Source organism: Diospyros lotus, chromosome 13, assembly GCF_014633365.1.
Source record: "Diospyros lotus cultivar Yz01 chromosome 13, ASM1463336v1, whole genome shotgun sequence".
Lineage (NCBI taxonomy): Eukaryota > Viridiplantae > Streptophyta > Magnoliopsida > Ericales > Ebenaceae > Diospyros > Diospyros lotus.
Window position 1 is genome coordinate 34,751,331 of NC_068350.1, and position 20,982 is coordinate 34,772,312.

The 20,982-nt window shown below is 35.0% G+C and overlaps 1 protein-coding gene across 1 annotated transcript; it reads right to left on the reverse strand.

Annotated features, from left to right (window-relative positions):
- Positions 1-838: 838 nt before the first annotated feature.
- On the reverse strand, positions 839-19,363 carry LOC127788975 (uncharacterized). Its single transcript, XM_052317697.1, has 6 exons — positions 18,937-19,363; positions 18,211-18,303; positions 17,524-17,757; positions 17,110-17,212; positions 1,623-1,852; positions 839-1,504 (listed from the first exon to the last, which is right to left on the reverse strand). The coding sequence occupies exons 1-6, from the start codon at positions 19,335-19,337 to the stop codon at positions 1,282-1,284; spliced, it is 1,284 nt and encodes a 427-aa protein (XP_052173657.1). The 5' UTR covers positions 19,338-19,363; the 3' UTR covers positions 839-1,281.
- Between the last annotated feature and the right edge of the window lie 1,619 nt (positions 19,364-20,982).

The following is a 20,982-nucleotide window of genomic DNA, read 5'->3' on the forward strand; positions in this document are numbered from 1 at the left end:
AATTAATCCGATAAAAATTGATATTGGAATTATCAAAAAAAAATATATATATATTTAAGATTAATTGAGGAATTAATACCCAAATCATATTATAATTATATATATATATGTCAATATTCTAAGGTGGCTACAAAAGTTGTCCAACTCATGGAACAAAAAATCAATCAATAACCCACAAATTTTGTGTCATGTCTATGCTAAAAATATGTCTCATATTTATATATTTTTTCAATTCAATGTCTTTTCAATATTTTTTTATTAATTTAATTTAAAATAATACATAATAAAATATTTGTTCATCTTAAAGAATATTGATAGAATATAGGGGTGTTCATTTTGTCTAGATTAAATTGATATTAAAATTTTTAAATCGAAGACCAAGCGAGTTAGAACTAGACCAGTTTGGTTTAGTCTTTATCGATGTTGATTTTTGTTCTCTTTTAATATAAAATTTTAAAAAAATATGCATATATTATATACATATTTAAATTTAATATACTATATATTATATGTATATTTTTAATAAATAATAATATTATATTAATTAAAATTAATTTTTAATTTTATACCTTTCTTAAACCAAAAATCGATCGAACCCTATAGGTGGACCAAGACTAAACCGAAAATCAATTGAAGCCTATAAGTGGACCCAGAATTGAATCAAAATTTAAATAACTTATAAATTTTTACTTAAAAAAGTAGATGAGTAGAATAATTACAAGCAAAAGAAGTAAAATATAATCCCACAAAACTTGGTAGAAATAGTTGAGTTATTGATAATAAGGTCATTAGAAAAATAATGGCAATATTAAAATAATCACAAGTGAACTCCAAGCAATTGAGCCAAACCACATGACACTAGAGACAATTTACCTCTTTTTCGATTGTTATTTTATAAAGAACATCCTCAGTACTTAATCTCCATTTCCCGTGTGGGAATAACCAAGAAGATCAATCAATATGCCAACCAAAACTCAATACACATGTAGCTCAAAGAATCAAACAATTGAAATCCGGAAACTTTCTGTGTATATGTATACAAAAAGAAAGTATCTCGCAACATAATTTACACCATTGGCAAACCTCTCAATCTTCCCACGCAGAGCTCACGGTTGTTTTCATATCTATCCAAAGCTACAAGATTCGGGTTTCTCGAATCAATCCATCCTTGTTCAACTTCTTGAAGAACAAGAGAAATGGAGGAAGAAAATTGAGCAAACACAACATGGAAGGTGATGCACAAGAATCTTAGAAATATGGCAGCCTCTTGAAGAACTGCAACTAGCAGCTTTCCCCATCCATGGTATAAACAGGAATTTGCCACGACTTTGTATTTTTCTTCGGATCGTCAGTGAGGCCTAGATCTGTATCGTTTTCCTTGAATGTTCGTATAAGCGTTTTGGCTCCCATCATAATAAGCCTTTCTACCATGAACAGTTGGTAGTTGTTTTCAATCAATGGATCTAATATACTGCTATAGTTTGACGAATATGCCAGCTTATACCTGCAAACATTCATCAGACTCAGCCCGAAACTGGAAATTCAGATGATACTCAGGCTAGAGCACAGTCCAAGCAAGTTGGAAGTGGATTATGATTAAAAACTGCCAGAAATTGATTTACCTGACAGCAAGAGGCGAGAAGAATCCCGGCATCCTCTCATTTGAAGCGATGAAAAGTGTTCTTCCTGGCTGTACCCATTTGGAAATTCTGCAAAGGATAAACTCTGGACGGGTATCCCGATCAAGATGGGGATGCAAGGTCCTTGCAATGCCAAACCTATCCTTCCTGGTTTTCAACTTATCACCTCGACGAACATGAATAGCATCGTAATCACCAAGGAATGTCTTAATCTGTGGGTCTGATGATATTAGTTCATGAATCAGATGTTGGCAACTAAGTAATCATGTATTTTCTGAACATCTATACAGATTTACTCTATTATGCAAATAATCCATCATGAAGAGACAAATGACTTTGGAATATGAATGCAAAAATATTATTGAGAATTCACTAACAAAGTATATAGCTACTTGGAAAGTCCATATTCCCTGAATGATCCATCTGTAAGTTGTTTTCATGCCTCTTAATCTAAAATTATGCGACAAGTAAACACGAACCACATTTGACAAACAAGTGCAGACAGAACTGCCGTGGATCCACTCTGTATCAGATTGTTGATATAGTACCAAACCAGTGTCACAATGAATAGCCACTAACTTAGCTATCAATAACCATCATTTGGTTTGTAGGGCACCAGTTTTGCGCTCAGCAACATTTTCCTCTCATATGGCTCCCTAGCTGATTTTTTCCCCTCACAGAAACACTGACAAACCCAAAACCTTAAAAAATAGGATGTTTGTGGTAGAAAAGGACAACCACCAGATAAGCATGATGATTTAGGATGAGTGCATTGCCAAACCCAACATTGACTTTTAGTTTTGGCAATTGCAAACTTAACACTCGTTAAGAGCAATGGTAAGTCATATACTGCTTCCCCCAGAAGCCAATATTGCATTGACAATAGAGCAGGCCAGTTATCTAGCTTTGTGGACCTAATTCACATCAATTGTGCTCCTGAAAAAGGGTAATCTTCCAAAGAGTATCATGGATCTCACATTAGATTGTGATCCGATTTTACAGCTAGCCCTCCAAAGGGGAATGTGGTTTGACCTGTTTCAAGGGCAGAGCAAATTTGGGTGGAAGAACGTGTCATGAATCACACATGGGACAAGAAATGGGTGATAAAGAGGGTAGGCAGTACTAACAATCTAAAACTTTGAGCCTGTGTATTGAAAGGACAATGAATGTGCATTTGAGACCACAGAGTCTTTTAACTCAAGCGATCAACACAAATACACACACACACATATAAGACTATGCTATTATGCACCATTCCAAGGAGTCACTGCATATCATGCCATGTCAAATTATGAAGCTTGCGAGTGAATCACTGCAAATCCATAGCACTCTTCACTTGCAACAGGTATGTTTTGCACTTTAAAATAATTTTGACTAGGTTCAATTTGAGCTACCAGTGACACAAGTTTAACATCAATCTTTGTATTCTTCCCGATGCCATTTCGAACTACTAGTATCACAAGCTTAACATTGATCTTTGCGTTCTTTCCAACAATTCACATGGAAGAAAGGAGTTTAGAGGAGGTAATTTTGAAAGTGAACCCAACTGGTCACAATCAGCTAGAATATAAACAGATCTTTAACCATACAAGTGAGATACACAAAATGAAATTAGTAAAGAAAAAATAATACTGTTACTTATCAAATAAATTATTAACTAAAAAAAAGAAAAAAAGAAAGCAACTTGTTCTCTAAACTGATAAGGACTGAAAAATCATGTCAAGAAATTAGAATTTAATAATATTTCACACATCACAACAGTGAAATTGGCCTTCTTCTGATTTCCATGAATTGTGTCTAGCTTGAAAAAATAAGTATTCCATGATTTCATATTGCACCCAACTACTTTAGCTTCGTAGGTGGTCAGTCTGCATCTTTTAAATGATTCTGAGAAAAGAAAGGTTAAATCCTAAAGAAAATAAAGAAACAGATCTAATATTTTAAAAGATTCTGAAAAAAGCATTCGCTCAGCTGTTAAGACAACCCCCTATTATTAGGGAACTAAAGTACAACACAGGAAAGACAAACAATAAGGAAAGGAAAGCTGTACAACATACAAAAGTCAAAGATACAAAAATCAAGAATAGGAAGTATCTAAATCTGGATAATTTCTTTCTAAAACACTGAGGATTAGATCAGTGTTAAATCAAGGAAGATTAGACTAAGAAATCCTAGTCCAATCATCCCAATATTCTCGTGAATCATTCAACAATTAATTTAAAATGAATTCACATTTTGTGTACGATTTGGGTCATATCCAGCCTTTGTCCAAACCTGAATTTTCCAATTCCACCATTATGCTATGCAGACTGCTTCCATTGTGCATCAAAAAGTATCCTAGACATTCTAGCAAACAAAGGGAATGACCAGTATCATGTGGAACACACAATAAAAGCAAATAGGAAAGCTTAATTACCTTAAACGTAACTGTTATTTTTTCAAGATAGGAAAATTCAATTAAAAAGGTGGTCAGGAGGCCACAACCCTCATATGAGAGATGGGGGGATACAGGGAGAGCTGAGAAAAACCAAAAAGCAAAACAGGCATTAGCCAACAGCCAAGAGCATAAGCTGCATAACTACTCCAACCCCTTGAGGAAGTTCCATCCATCTTTTGCCATCTTTCAGCTTCACAGATTTCACCAGCTCAACAAAATCATTTTCAAGCAAGACATGGGATTCCATGAAATCTAGGAAACCCTTTAAGTCACTTAATAACACACTCCAATACCCAGGACTCATCACCAAAATACCCCTCATCCACTCCAGTCTGCTATTCCTTCCCCAGCCAACAAATGATTGCTGCATGCTTCCAAGAACGTCCACCCCCTTCTCTTTGTAACTTAATTCCACAGGGATTACGCCCATCTGAGCTTCCTTACTCAAAACCAATGAAACATTTTGATCAACGTTACTTAGCTCCTTTTCTTGAATCAGCCTCTCTCATATGTAATAAGGTTGGAGTGGTCTCTACTGAATATGAAATGTGAGTCATGATTAAGAAGGTTTGCACATGTGAGAAGAAGACCAATAGGCAACTAGATGAAATGATGGAACTTTGTAGCAAAAGAGGGAGAGGAAAATCAAAGAAACTTAGTAGGAAACTCTTAAACATGACATAGGATATAAGGGCCTTTTAGAGGATATGAACATTCATAATGATGGTTGGAAGGCTAAAATTCATATAGCCAACCCCACCTAGTGGGATTAAGGCTTGTGATTGTTGGTGTTGCTTCTCTCTTTCTATCTGTTTCTCTGGATTATCGTCTTCCTTCTCTAAATCATAATCTGGAAGATACTTTGAGAGAAGAAGAGTTTCAAATAGACTCATGGGTTCCTAAAGCCCTAAGCATTGGACCAATGGCAAGACACACCATGAAGTACTCCTTCAAAAAGTCCCTCACCAGGGCCAACTCATAAACCAAGTTGAAAAGAGTAAATCCCAAGTCTGCTCACTGAATCCTTTCTGTGGATGAATTGCAACAGCTTTCAGAAACACCTCCCCAGTGCTCCCATGTTGCCAATCAATCCCCAAGCTCTGAACTGAACTGAACAGAACAAATAGGCATTGGCATATTATTGATGACCTTTGGCATCTCCACTCATTCCCCCACCATTTCAAGACCTCTAAATATGTTTTCTTCATATTTTACTTTGTAGTTGGTAACATTAAGAAAACTTAATTATTAAAAAGATACATTTATTACTTTTATCTTTTTATTTGATCTTGTATTATTCAGAGAGAGATATCTGTTGGAAACATTTTAAGCTTTGTTTGATTTTTTTTTTTTTTTTTTGGGGGGGGGGGGGGTGGGTGGTTGGGGGGTTGTTTCTAGGCAGGGTCCTGGTACGTCCCTCCTATTTTTTTCTTCTAGACACTTTAGTAACTATTTTACAAGTTATTATACATACCTCTAGACAGCCACCTTTGGGAACATAAAACCCTAATAAATCTGTTATATTCCCTATGTTGTGGTCCTGTAATTCTATCTACAGACCATAGAATATCCTTTCATATGTTTCCACCAACCATAAATAGAAAACCAACAATTTCACCCTTCTACAGATAAAGAAAATTCAGCCTTTCTCAATCATGGAAACTCATAACACTTCCATATTAAACTCTAGACCTTACCAGCTTCTATAACCCTAATAGACCCTAATCTCAAATTGCCAGTAGAATTATCCTAACTTCTGTAACATCTTACATAAATCTCACATCAGATCTTGAAATGGATTGCACATTGATCTTGTTCTACACTAATTTGTAGTTAAGCTAAAATATTGACAAAATGTTAATGAACCAAATGAGTGGACATATACCTGAAGAAAGCTTAAGAGTATATGATGATCTATTTTAGTCACTCAAGAAGAAGTAAAGAATAAAACTGAAACTAGAAATCCTAATTGTGGAAAAAATAAAAGGTTGTTCCAAAACTATATGGTGATTGATCTTTTTAGTTTCACAAATATTTTATGGTGTGGACTTCTGGGTACTGTGCTCAGTGCTTCTGAAAAATAAATTCTATCTCAATCTGCTTCAAGACTTTATGGCTCCACATGGAAGTTCAAATCACTCATATGACAATGCCGACCTCAGTGAATAATGTTACAGAGAATTGCAAAAAAATAGGAGCAAGATACAAATTTCATCTGGAGTGGAGCCTAGTTGGGATCTTGTGTAATTAAATTTGATTCATTACAGCCTTATTAATGTTTTCTCATATTTGTGGGACATTGGTTACTTGTAAGTTTAGGACTTGTTGAACATACCCCTTGGTGGTGCTCCATGAGTCATACAGCAGGCAGAGTTGTATTGTTGTGCATTTCATGGGGTCTTTGCTAGTCTAAAACCTTCTTTCACAAAGTCTATTCACTTTCCCATCTAGACTCATTTTTAAATGAAGTTGAATTTTGGGTTTATGAAAAGCTTTTGGGCTTCCTAAAGAATTATAGAAAGGATTTCAAGCTTCCTCGGATTTTTCTTTGATTCTGCTTCTTCAATAAATAGTTTAAGAGTTATATTTACAACCTTATGTAGGGGGGTTAAAGCTTGGGAGAGGTGTTGTCATTGTATGTTTACAAGCTCCATACAGCCCCTACTGTTTTATACTCCCAACCGAGGTGACCTAATTTGCCACCCTAGGATGGTGAATAAAAGATTAGTCAATTAAAAGACTTCAAATAAATCCACAAATTTTATTCAATAAAAATCCTATATTTAGGATAGGTAACAATATGTTGTACAAATTAGGTTCATGCCACATACACATACCAATTCAATGCATTTATTGAAATGTTGAACTCATATTCACAGGTTTTATTTTCCTAGAATAAAGCTAACGCTGTGCATATTTGCACTTCCTAAATATTTTAACTTATCTATCACTATCAATATTATACATACACAATTTAATGGTGGAAACTTAAATACTTCGTGTAAAAAGGGTAATCCAATGGAAAAGACTCCTAAACATTACCTTTGAGTGAAAAGAGATCAGCTATGTGGTTTGTACTCATGACCACTAAGTCACCGTTCATGTAAGAATTATATTCATTCATGATAAACATTTTACAAGTACACAAATGCCATAGAAAAAAAAAAAGGGTTTCCCCAATGCACGAGGCTTCTCTCTTTGGAAGGATCAAGGGAGTCATTTTTGCACGCAAGCTTACCCCTTACAAAAATACTATTTCCAAAACTTGGTGAAAAACCCTTAGAAATAACATAGGATATAACAGCCTTTTTGAAATTTCAAATGTATATATATTTATTTACATATATTGTTTACATAAATAAATTTATCCTCTTGAAATTTAAATTTAAAATTTGAAATCTCAAAAATTTTTAGATTTAAATTTCGACCTAGATTCATTTTTGCATGCAGGCTTACCCTTTACAAAAATACTATTTCCATAACTTGGTAAAAAACCCTTGGACATGACATAGGATATAACAGTCTATTTGAAATTTCAAATGTATATGTATTTATTTACATAAATAAATTTAGATGTTATATGATCATCTTGAAATTTAAATCTTAAATTTGAAATCTCAATTTTTTTTTTTTATTTAAATTTCAACTTTCCAACAAGGGGGATGAAATTCTCAAATTTGAAGTATGAAATTCAATTTTCAAATTTTGAATTTCCTATTGAAATTTCAATATTTCAAATTTTCAATTCTAAAGAATCATTAAACTTGTTAATAAATAAAATACATGATACATCTTTTAAACTTAAAATACATGCAACTTGTTCACTAATTTCAAAATCAAAAATATTTTAAAACCGTAAAAATTATTTCTAAAACATAACTTTTCTAATTTCATACCAATCCTTTCTAATTTCAAAACAATTTTTTTAAATATTTTTTAAAAATTAACCCTTTTTAAGATGGTTAAGGCTGAGGGCCAGCACCCCTAGGTTTAGCATGACCCGAGTTGGTGGGTTGGGCTTCGAGCAGCCCAAACCAATTGGCACCTCAAAGTTGACACACCCCCCCCCCCCCCCCCCCCTCCCACACAAACAACAATTCTAGAGGGATTAAAACTTGTGATTGTTGCTGTTATTGTATAGAAAGACTTAAATGTGGATATTTTTATTAGTATAATATGTAAAATCATAAAAATACAATGAGATGCTCTAGATTCCATAAATGTTGAAACTTGAAAGTTGGTGGAACCATGATGCTCTAGCTCCTTTATACAGTTGATTGCTTAGCTAAAAACAAACTACTCTTACCATTTCCAAGAAACCAATCCTTTTATATACCTTTGCTCTTCTAGTTCAACCAAAAATCATAAAATAATTAACCATAGACTTCCCATATATCCAGAAACTCGATCTTTGCAAGTGTGGCCAATTCCAGTCCCTCTTTGAACCCAAAAAAGACCTATTGCCATCCTTACATCTTATCAAGCGTCAACAGTCTCAACTTTCACACTCCTAGCTCACTATGAACTCCATTTGCAAGTAGCATGATCCTAGGTTTGCTAACCCCAACCTTACATCAATAAACAATGATATAAAACTAAGGATTGATAAAAGCAGCACATATCCTGAGGAAACTTCCAAATATTAGGATCAAGGGGTCTTTTGTTTCTTTCCAATCAGATTTTGTGGAGACAAGTGGATGTGTGTGGATCATATACAATGCTTTGTCCTTTTAACTTAAACTCAAACGGATTGTAACCACCACAAACCATTTTCAATAAATTTTTCTGTGTATCAAAAAGTAAATAAATAAATTCATAAATGCTTTCCTTTCTAAGGGCCTTCTGACAAACATCTTAACTGGTTTTGCTGGATATAATCTGATCTGGTCAACTGGTTTTTAGTTTGATAAAGAACCACAAGTTGTAGAATAGATTCCTTATAAGAACAAGTTTTGAACCAAAAACTGGATTGAAATGTACATCAAATAGGAGTCAATTTTGTGGCATCTGGCTGTCCACTTGTTTAAAAGAAAACAACCCATCGCCTCTCTCTCTCTCTCTCTCTCTCTCTCTCTCTCTCTCACTCTCATGTTCATAATAAATTCACACATTTTTTTATGAGCTTGTCATCAAGCTTTAAAACCTCAAAGACAGTTCTGATGCAGCACTTTCTTTTTCTACATAAATGATGATGTAGAATTACCAATATCAACTGTTAACAATGCTTCCAGAAGTTATTTTTTGTTGCAGCTGCCACTCCACCACCATCATATCCAACATAATTCATTTTCTTGAGTCAAATAACAGAATAATTATTTTTGTTTTGAGCTAAATCTTCCTGAGGTGATATGAAATTTATCAACTACAATGGTTTTTTGGTCTATCCTCTCTTTACATGTAAACCATATTAAACCTCGAGTATTTTAGAATTTTAAAAAGTAAAACTAACCATCAATTTTTGAATATTTTGGTTTGAGTTTGGTTTCAAATCTTGGTTTGAAGTTTGAACACAAGTGCTATGCATGCTGGTTCAACTGGGACAATCCACATCTCAAGGTCAGGTGTTGATATGGCTTAGATCCCTTACAGTAAATACCACAGATATTAATGGCCTGTTCTGCAAGCCTCCAGCTAGGGGATCAAGCAAGGGATAGATTCTTCTTTCAAATGAAGGTCTTCAATGTTAGCCAAGTAGATTGAGCAGGAAAGAAAATGAATAAACAAAAAACTGGTGCAGCTTACAAATGATCTAGAAATCTAAAAACATAATTGATGAAGATCAGAGACAAATACTTAGGAAAACAATAATTTAGGTGTAAAAATAGAAATTAATAAAATATTGTTTTATTAGTTTCTTTATTTTAATTTGTTTCCTAATTTCTTTTGATTTCTTAAAATCCTAATTAGATTGGAATTATCTTTATAATCTTAATTAGATTGAGTCAAGAAATCCTAGTTAGAATAGTTCTTTATTTATTAATTATCTATAAATAATCCTTTAGACATGAATTGTAAAGCAGACTTTGATGAATAATATTGCATATTGATATCAATTTTGAGTAATTGGGATTACTCTTATTTCTTCGGTTTCGGTTCTGTATCAATTAGTATCAGAAATGAAATTCCTGAATTGATTTTGGGGATTTTCTAAAATTCTCTGGAAAAATTTTAGAAAATTATCAGTCTTTCCATCACCAATTCACAGCCATTCGTTCCAGCACACACAATCTGCATTGTTGAAGTTCTTCAAGCTTTCAGCAAACTGCACCATCAGCTTTCTGCCATTGAAGCCACTTGCTAAAGTCAACAGCAGCAGCCTTCTGCCCTTTTGGCAGAGCCGTAGCCAGAGAAGTCAGAACCCTAAGCAACAACCTCGCCAGAATCCACACATCCTTCAGCTATCATCAATGAAGGCGTTGTTGCACTTGTCTGCCCCCATCAGAATCATTGCCATCAAAGCAGCTGGTCAGTGTTGTTGCCACAGTCAGAAGTCCTCTGCTACTACAGTTCCTTGCTGAGATTTTGTCAGAAGCCCACAAAGTCACATCCTTTTTGCCGCCTGTTACTTTCACTGTAAGCCATTCTTGCCCAATCCCTTACCCAATTTCTCAACCCAAACCCTAACCCAATTTCAAAACCCAACCACCCAGCAACCCGACCCAATTTGGAGGCCCAGTTATCCAACCCATTTAAGCCAGTAACCTGCCCAAAGTTCTCTTATTGACCCATTAACCAGCCCAACCCCATTGCCACCACACAACTCACCTTGCTGTGAGCCCAACCACTGATTAGCCCAAAGTCCAGCCTAATGCAGGAATAATTTCTTCTAACCAAAATTAAATTCAGCTTTGCTTTGGTAAGGTATGCTTTTCACTTAGAAGACTTGATTGACATTTATTTATTGGGTATTTTTTGTAAATTGGTTTTAGGTCCATTTAAAAAAATTCCTTACCCTTTGTTGCATCTTGAGCATTATTTTTTTTTTTTGCTATTGATATTGTAATTTAATTTAAATTTCTCAGTTCTATTTGTGCATCCTGGTAGGTTTCTTGTCTGCATTTAAGTTGCAATTTGAGTCTTCTCAACATTCACTTAATTGGTTGCATCACTCGTTGGTCTTCTCCCATTAATATTTGCTTACTTGACCATAGCCCCCAACAAACACGAACAACCTTCTTCCATTACACCAACTGATCTTCAATCATTACAAAATTCCATAAAATCCATTGAAACCAGAATGAACAATCTTGAGAGTCTTTTGAATATAGTGGGAACACTTGCTGAACAAATAGCACAAGTCCTCAAAATACTAAGTAAAGGATAGGAAATGATTTTGCATAGTCTCCCCATTCTAATCAGTCTGTACATGGTGCACTCAATACTCTGACGATACACATTGCTTCCAATAACATTCCTTACTCACATGAGACACTGCCTTCTTTTGAATCTAGGCAACCCCATGATAGAAGTACATGTTATGCAGCACCTAGGCATGACCACAGGCATCTAAACCTTGAAAAACCTATATGTGGCAATCCTAGAATCAACGCACATCATGAAAGGAATCTAGAAAGATAATATAGGCAATCATCTCCAATCCATAGGAATAGACAAAAAGACAATAGAGAAAACAATAAAGTGGATGTTCAGGAGTATGACAATAGGTCAGACCCTAATGTGTTTTTAGATTGGTTGGATGACATAGAAGATTACTTCACTTGGTATAACATGACTAATATTGAGAGAGTTTGTTTTGCAAAAATGAAATTGATTGGTTCTGCAAAAAAAATATGGGCAAAATGCTCAACATAATTTTGAGAGATTAGGTGAGCCTCCCATGACCCATCACCCAATGGGCCATCATGAAGCAAAAGTTAAAGGACAAATCCCTGCCCTCCCTCCATAAGGGTTAGTTAGAACAACAATTGCTAGACCTAAAACAGTCATATTTAAGTGTAACTGAATACTTGGCACAATTTGAAAATCGTCTCATTCGTTGTGATTTAAATGAGGATTCTTTCTTTACAATGCAAAGGTTTATAAATGGATTGAGAATGGACATCCAAAAAGAGATTTTGTTGCACCCCACCGAGACCGTAGATGAAGCCTATCATAAAGCCTAGCAAATAGAAAATTACCTTAAAGCCCCTCCTACTCATCAAGTGTCCACACAATTATCTAACTCTCATCCATTAAGGTCCCTTCCTTTGCCTTCCCCTAGAGATACTAATGTTAGTAAGGGAGTCTCTTACTCAGCCCTTAGGGATAGCATTGCTAGAAATAGATTTCTCCTTCCAATAATTCCCAACCTAGTACTTTTCGTCCTCCTAACCCTTCCATTCAATGCCACCATTGTCAAGGGTCACATAGTTGCTCATTATCCTAAACATGCCTTAACCCTAGAGCAATAGCAAGAATTTACTAATCAACTTGAGGATGAATATGGAATGGTTAATCCGCTAGATTCTTTCAAGGGAGAGGAATAGGTTGATGATGAACTAGATTTGGTAGAACAGGTTAAACATTGTGAGATGTATATCGAGTGAAAGTGTCCATGATGATGAATGGAAGTGGCAAGCGCACTAATATTTTTTAGACATGCATTAGGAGTGGTGAGCGAACTTGCATACTAGTTATTGATGGGGGTAGTACCATGAACATTGTTTCTAAGTCTGCAATTACTCAACTCAACCTTAAGGTATAACCACATCAAAAAACCATTTAAAGTTGCATGGGTGAATAAAACAATTCAATTGGGTGATTTCAAAGATGAAATTTTCTATGATGTTTTACCCACGAATGTTACCCATATCTTTTAGGTCACCCTTGGCTTCACGACATGAGTGCAGTTCATTATGGGTGAGAAAATACCTATGTCTTCAACTATATGTCGTGATCCCAAGGATAGGGTAGTAATTATGTATTATATATAATTCTTTTGGTGGTTGTATTTGTTGTTTTAGTAGTTGTACCTTTCAGTTGTATTGTAATTGAAAGGATAGGAAAGTCTATAAATAAGCCAGATTAGTTAGAGAATGTCATAGATGAATGATAATTGACTTTTGTTTCTCCCAACATTTCTAATCTCTCTCTCCATGCATCTGATTCTCTCTTTTTCTCTGTTCTGTCTACAGTTCTCCCTCTATTCTTGTTGTTATCTCCCTATCTTTCAGTCTAATTCTCCCTCCAATTCTCTTTGTTCTGATTCTATCTTCTTGATTACTTCCAATTTTCCTATTCAAACCCTAGGAACATGACACTATAAGGGTAAGAAACTCACATTGATCCCTGCTAAATCTTTAGTAGATGCACTAGGAACAAGACCAAGCAAGCACCACCAATCCCCAGTAAAAAGCACATCCATCTTATTTTTCTTTAAGGCATTTGAAAAAGATTGTCAAGAAAGTGGATACAAATTAGCCATCATAGCTGAAGAGTCCATTTTGAGTTCCTTTGAGAGTTGGGAGTTTCCATCTAGTATGAAGCCATTGTTAGAAGAATTTTATGATATCATGCCCAATGAGCTCCCTTGTGACCTACCACCTATGAAGGATATCCAGCATACCATTAATCTAGTTCTCGAGTCTCAATTACCTAATTTTGCCTATTATAGGATGAACCCAAAAGAGAAAGCTAAATTGAATAGACAAGTGGAAGACCTTTTAACTAAAGGATTTGTCCAACATAGCCTTAGCCCATGTGCCATACCTGGCCTTTAACCCTGGAGAAAGATGAATCTTGGAGAATGCATGTGGATGGTAAAGCCATTAATAAAATCCCCGTCGAGTATCGATTTCCTATTCTGAGATTGGGAAATATAGTGGATATGTTGGTCGGTTCCAGTTGGTTCTCTAAGATGGCACATTTCTTCCTCATAGTAAAACAATAGATGCTTCCTATGTTGCTAAATTGTTTTTTAGAGGGGTTGTTAAGTTGCATGGTTTGCCTTCTTCCATTGTATCTGACAAAGATGTTAAATTTGTCAGTTACTTTTTGAAAAACACTATAGAAACTATTTGGGACAACTTCAAAATTCACTTTTGCCTTCCATCCCCAAACTAATGGACAAATTGAAGTTGTGAATCGCAATTTGGGAGACTTGCTTAGGTGTCATGTAGAAGAGAAGCCTAGAAATTGGGATTGGTTTTACCAATTGTTGAATTTTCCTATAACAACTCTGTTAATAGGTCCGCTAGTAAAAGTCTTTTTGAGATCGTTCGTGGTTACTCCCTTCACACCCCTATTGATCTTGTACCCTTACCCTTGAATGTCCCAAATTTCTAAGTCTATTGAAAATTTTGCCCAACACATCCATGACCTAAATGCTAAGATTAGAAGGAAAATTGCAATGAGTAATGTTGACTATAAATTGGCTACTAATGTACATCATAGGGCTTGGGAATTTAACGAAGGTGACTATGTCATGGTTTATTTTTGCCCCGAGCGCTTCCCTAAAGATTCCTTCAAGAAACTACATGCTCAAGCCTAGTGGCCCCTTTCCTATCATTCAAAAACCTTGACCTAATGTTTATTTACTTGACTTAGCTAAGAATATGAATATTAGTCTTGTTTTCAAATGTATGTAGAAGATTTAACTCCTTACCATGGCACATTTGAGCCTCCTCTCCTGCCTACTAGTGTTCTTGTAGGTCACTAGGTTCCATTTATCCCACGCATACCGCAACAAAAGGATGTGATTGTTGTTGTGCTTGACGATGAGATTGTAGCTTCTTCTCACAATGGGGGTTATCATCGTTTTCTTGTCAAATGGAAAGATCGACTGAATTCAGATAATACTTGGATTACTGAAGAGGATTTCCAAGTCCTAGACCCTAAGCTTTTGGAGTGATATATCTCATCCAACTCGTCAGAGCCAAGTCATTTTCAACCGTGGGAGAATGATGAAGATCATAGAGACAAATATTTAGGGAAACAATATTTAGACATAAAAGTAAAAATTAATATTGTTTTATTAGTTTCTTTATTTTAATTTGTTTCCTAGTTTCTTTTGATTTCTTTTATTTCTTAGAATCCTAATTAGATTGGGATTATCTTTATAATCGTAATTAGATTGAGTCAAGGAATCCTAGTTAGAATAGGTTTTTATATAAATAATCCTTTAGTGATGTATTAAAGCAGATTTTGATGAATAATATTAAATATTGATATTAATTTTGAGTAATCAAGATTACTCTTGTTTCTTTGGTTCGGGTTCTGCATCAAGAATATTGAAGTCATAATGCCAAGAAATATAGAACCCACTTCAACTCAAACTTATTATTAGCTGTAGAAAGGAAGGAATGCTGAGAATAACTCAAATTAATTATTATTAGTGACAGTTGTCAATCTCCTCTTCCCCAGTATTTATTCTTCCTCTCATCTTACATTAGTCAATCTATTTGATCTATCCTTTCATTTGTTAAGGTGGAGAACTAAACCAAGAATTCTCTTCCTTTTTCTTGTTCATCCTTCGATTGACAATAGTGAAGATTTACAAGAACAAATAAGAAATTCAAAATTGTGAAACTTACAGAAGGATCAAGTTAAAAACCATACAATGAAACTTTGTGAAAGAGAGATTAAGCAAAGGTTAAGAAGAGAAACAAATATTCCTAAAAAATTAATTTGGTTTCATGTCTAGTAGGTCAACATTCAACCATGGAAGCTAACTACTTGCTGATGTGTCTGATTAAGAAATCTAAGAGATTAACAAGAAGATTTACACGTGGTACTTACAAATTTGGAAAAAGTCTAGGTTAAAACTTTCAAAGAAGTCTTGTGAGAGTTTTAATTATGTGAGAGAGAGAGAGAGAGTCCAAGTTATCTATATACAAGCTATTGAAAATATTTATTATATAGGCATTAAACTTGTGAAATAGATACTAAGTCTTTTTAAATTATAATTGAATTTAAATTAAGGATCCACACTAAGTCCTTACATATTTACTCTAATAATAGATGAACTCACAAAGCAAGTCCAAAAAGAGTTGTCTTGGTGTATACTATTGGATGAGACAAAAGAAGGCATGACTGCTGAGGTGGTATGCTTTAGAATTAAAAGGCTTCTAGTTGAGTAGGTTGAAAAGCGTGGAATATAAGTTTACTGAAAATAAAAGTATAGATGATGTAAGACTTGAATCAAGTTAATTCAAGAAAAAATCATTTCAAATTCTTGGATCAATTATTCCGAAAGATGAAGAGATTATTGAAAATATTATTCACATAATCACAGTAGGATGGTTCAATGAAAAAGGTGCTTCTAGCATTTTATGTGGTTATTATATCCCTTTAAACTTAAAAGAGAAATAATAATGAGTGCATAAAGACTAGTTCTAACGTATGGCATGAACTGTTTGGCAGTTAAGCACTCAGATGGTCACATGTACAAAATATGAGCATAATTAAGATGAGGATGTTATGGATGCAATCATAGAGATGATCAGCTAGCTAGAATCCATACACAGCCAGCTCGTCCTAGTGGGATTAGACTTGGTGCTATTGTTGTTATTGATGATGAAACTACTCAAATCTTCCAATTCATTCCCAATAAATCCTACTTTCAAAGAATAGATTCATGCAGTCAAGTGCAATAGATGAGGAAGTGTGAAAACATCACACTTTGAAAATGGATCTCCCAAACTCATTAATTTTTTTAACCAGTTTGCATGTTGTTAACAAGGACAAAAGGGTCAGGTCTTTTAACTGAGACAACTCAAAAAATAAGATTCCAATAGAGGCCCTAATAGATGAGCTGCATAAAAATTTTGTGCATGCACCTATGACAAAAGTATTCATTATTCATTGAATTGATGATATTCGGTCCATTGAACTATCGCTATATGACTGAAACATCTTTAGGGATCATGCTGACACAGTCGTTGGATACAAGGTAAACAACATGAAAGATATGCAACATCATAAGAAGAATGTCTATTTCTAGCAGACAGTAGATCACAAAAACATAGTGAGTGGAGAACAAAATGGCAGAAAATTAAGAAAAGTAATTGAGCAGATAACAAATTAGCAAACCACCTTTTCAGCAGCATTCCTTAGTTTCTTGGCAGCCATTGAAGGTAGAAATGAATATGGCAACATTATAGCACTTCTATTATTTCGATCCTTGCACTCCATAAACCTGAATGATTATCACGATTAATGGACAGACAAAGAGATCCAGCAAGATAAGAAAACTCTATCCAATTTTTTTGGGTTAAAAATGATAATGTTGCATGCTTTATTATGTGCAATTACTCCTTACAAAATCTTAAACCATTTTTAGATGGTTTTCCGTTTTCACCACAATCTCTATTGGGTTTTAGTTCTGGAAATCAGTAAAGAGTCTAGTGAAATCTTGATACTGCATCAATCAATATCAACTAACATATTGGGTCAAGGTGGGTCCAGAAAAGCAAGGAAATTACTATCATATAGCAGTATTGAGTTTACCATGAAAGAGGGCTAGCAGTTCTGTTAATGAGCAAGATATTTGAGTATTGACTTTTCTCTTTAAGATCAGCCCGACTAACTCCTTGTACATGGGCAATCCCTCTGTCCCCCAGCTTCATACCTGTCGAGAGAACATGATGCCACGATTCCGAGTTGTCCAGAATTACAGGGATAGTGTTGGATATGAGATCCAGATCGTACAAAGAATCCATGGTACAGGAGTTAGCTGTCCACCTAATAAATAAAATAGAGCAAATATAAGATGAATAAGACAATTCTCAACTTAGTTATTTCTCTAACTAGTATATGATTTTTTGTAATAAATGAAGTGAATTACAAAGTCATAGTGCAACAAGGACAGTCATGCTTTTTTAATTTTGGTTGCACACCACAACTTCACATGACAAGAACCAATCAAAGTGCAGCATGCATATTATGGGTTTTGTGAGAAGAAAACTGGAAAAAACATGATATGCATGTAAGACATCTATCCTGATTCTATTTTGTTCGACATAGTGAGCCATGTACGTAAAAAAAATTTGTACTAAGAAAAAGGAAGTCACGACCAGAAGGAAAATGACTCAAATTCTACAAACAACTTTATTTAAGACAAAAGAGCGTCATTGTTAAGGTTTTCATTGCAATGAAGGGTGAATTTGCTACCAACATAAGCCAAATGATACTTACGTCTCCTCTGAAGTCACTTTGCCAGACTGATGAAGAATCCCTTTCTTATTGTGTATTGGATTAATACATATCCTTGAAGGCATCACAAAAGTCCTGCAACAAGAAAAAGTAACGAAATCAGAAGCCTTATCACCAAGATCATAATAAAAACAAAAAACTTGGTTCAATTCCACTCCTTTATGGACTTTCAGATTTAATTGAGACCATCCCAGATTCCCAATAGTGTCCTATGTAACTTATTTCGGATCAACTAATCAATCTGCTCAAAATAATGAAGAAACAAAGCTTGTTCAACATGACCTTGGCGAAAAAAATTTCAACTTCTTAAATAGGCCAATTTTACTAACCAGTTCCATTACAGCATGACAGCGATTTTCTCTCTTAAGCCAGAAGTGATCCACCCACTTTCAAATAGAACCACAATTTAGCTATACCAAGTTCACGTGCCACTCAATCATCTTGACATCCCAGCCTTACATATTCTCAACAGGTAAATATGAAATGAATGACAAGTTGATAACAAAATCAAGCATAGTGATTACAAATTATCACTAAACTACTAGCAAATTCACCAACAACCCAAACAAGAAAATCTGGCTAAAATGAGGCTCGCTTAACCGCACAAACTTTCCAAAGTTTCTTCACGCTTCATCCATCAATTCAATTTCCAAAAGCCTTTCAAAACAAGAACCAAGAAACAGAGATGAAGTCCAAAGATGTGGATACCTCTGAAGAAATAGGGCTTCTTCGAGGGCACACCTGAGGCTGGACTCCTGGTGGCCCAAACCCTCGCAGGATTCGCAATGCTTTCCAGGACAGTCGATTCTGTTTCCCCAATACACGTACTTTCCGGAGCCATTGAAGGTTGAGCGATGGTTAAACAAAACGCTTCCCGGGGCTCTTCCAGAGGAAAGTGAGAATCCAATCGCAGAAACCAGAGAAGAGAGGTAGTATAAGAGGGAAATTGCTGCGATGGAGAGTGTGAGCGTGAGGATTGGGGATCTGGGCTTCTGTTTGCTCCTCGGGGGTCTCTGGATCGCCATTGACGTTGCAGAGCCAGGTGCAGAGTGAATAAACGGGAGACGACCGTACTGTATACTCTTTGGACGGTGAAGAAGAAGAAGCATATGGCGACCAGTGGAACCGAATGGATCTACGATGTAAGATTTTATTTATCTTTTCCTTTCGAATTACATATTTTTTATGGGATTGTTAAATGTACATTAACGGTAAATTTTCTTTTGTTTTCATGTGGTTTGGGTTGGTTTTATAATTTTTTTTTGTAATTTAAAATTAACTCTGTTGCTCTCCATAATTTGCATTTTTAGTTTGTAGACTCCTTCCCTCAATAATGGTATTATTCAAAATATAATTGAATCAAATTAATATAAATTTAATAAGAAAAATAAAAAAAAGTAAACAAAAATAAGAAACTTATCCACGATGGTTCCATTGACCAGTCTAATAGATGGAATCCATTATTGATAAGCCATTGACAATTAAACTAGAGAGAGAAGAAGATGGAGGAAAAGAAAAAAAAGACAACTCACCAATTTTGATTGGTTCTAGATTTCAGCAATCCATTGATGAAATCAACAATGAATTCCATTGCAAGAATGGTGGTTTGAAGATATAATAGAGTTAACAAAATAAATTTAGGGTAAAATGTTGTGATCGTGACGTCAAAAATGATAATAAGAAGAAATGATAGTACTAACTAACATTTTGTAAGGAAGAGAGATAATAGTGTTAATCAAAGGGAAATGGATCAGATATTAGAGATGAAGAGAAAAAAAACTAGTTGACATGGGAAAGCGACAATTAGTTTAATTAAGAGAGAAACAAGATAGGTAACATAAAAAACAAAGACAAATAATGAAAGGGAGAACATGAGGAGATTAGAGATAATAGATGTAATAGGTAACTATAGTCAAAGATGATGTGTACAAAATGGGGTGTAGAATAGTCTCCTCGTCAAAGATGATGTCTAGCATGAGATAGTGGCGCTTACAAAGGTGCAAGAGAAAAAGAAAGATGGTAGTAAGATGGTGCTAGACAACCAACAATAGTAATGAAAAGGTGTTGAAAAACAAACCATGTTGTTCAATATTCATTTCTTTTAATTTTTAAAAATTTTGTTTGATTAAATATAGTATTTGTTGTTGCTTCAATACAATAATTAATTTATAGTGTGGGAAAATGAGCCTCAATTTAGAATGATCTCGAGAGTTTTAATTATGAAGTCAAGTGAACCCGAGGCCTGCAAGTCTAGGTGTAGATGATTAGGAAACATGTAAGTTTGGATGCACATGTAAGTGTGAGTGCAGAAGATCCTAAAAGTCTTGTGGATGATCAGGTGCCCTGATCATCGGGTGCCCACTTGATGATCAGATGTCATGACAATCGAGTGCCTTACTGAGAAAAACAACTAATCAGTGGGGCAGGTGGGTGTTCTCGTGCAAACCTTACGATGCTTAAATTAGTGAAATGCTAGAGCACAAGAATGAAGTTTGAGTACTCTAGTGACCTTACTTGAGTGAGGAGATGACCCTTCTATTTATAGAGAGGGAAGAAATAAGACACGTGGCAGCTTGACCGCATTTTTATGAAAGCATCTTGGTGGCATCTTTGAAGCATCTTAGAGGATTCTCATGGGCCCCAAGAAAGGTCTTGAAAAGAGGCTCTTGAGTTTGGTCTGATGGACAACTCGGGAAGGTCTCTCAACTACGAGAGAGGCTCTTAGGGGTGGGCAACTGCATGCTGAGGCTTGAG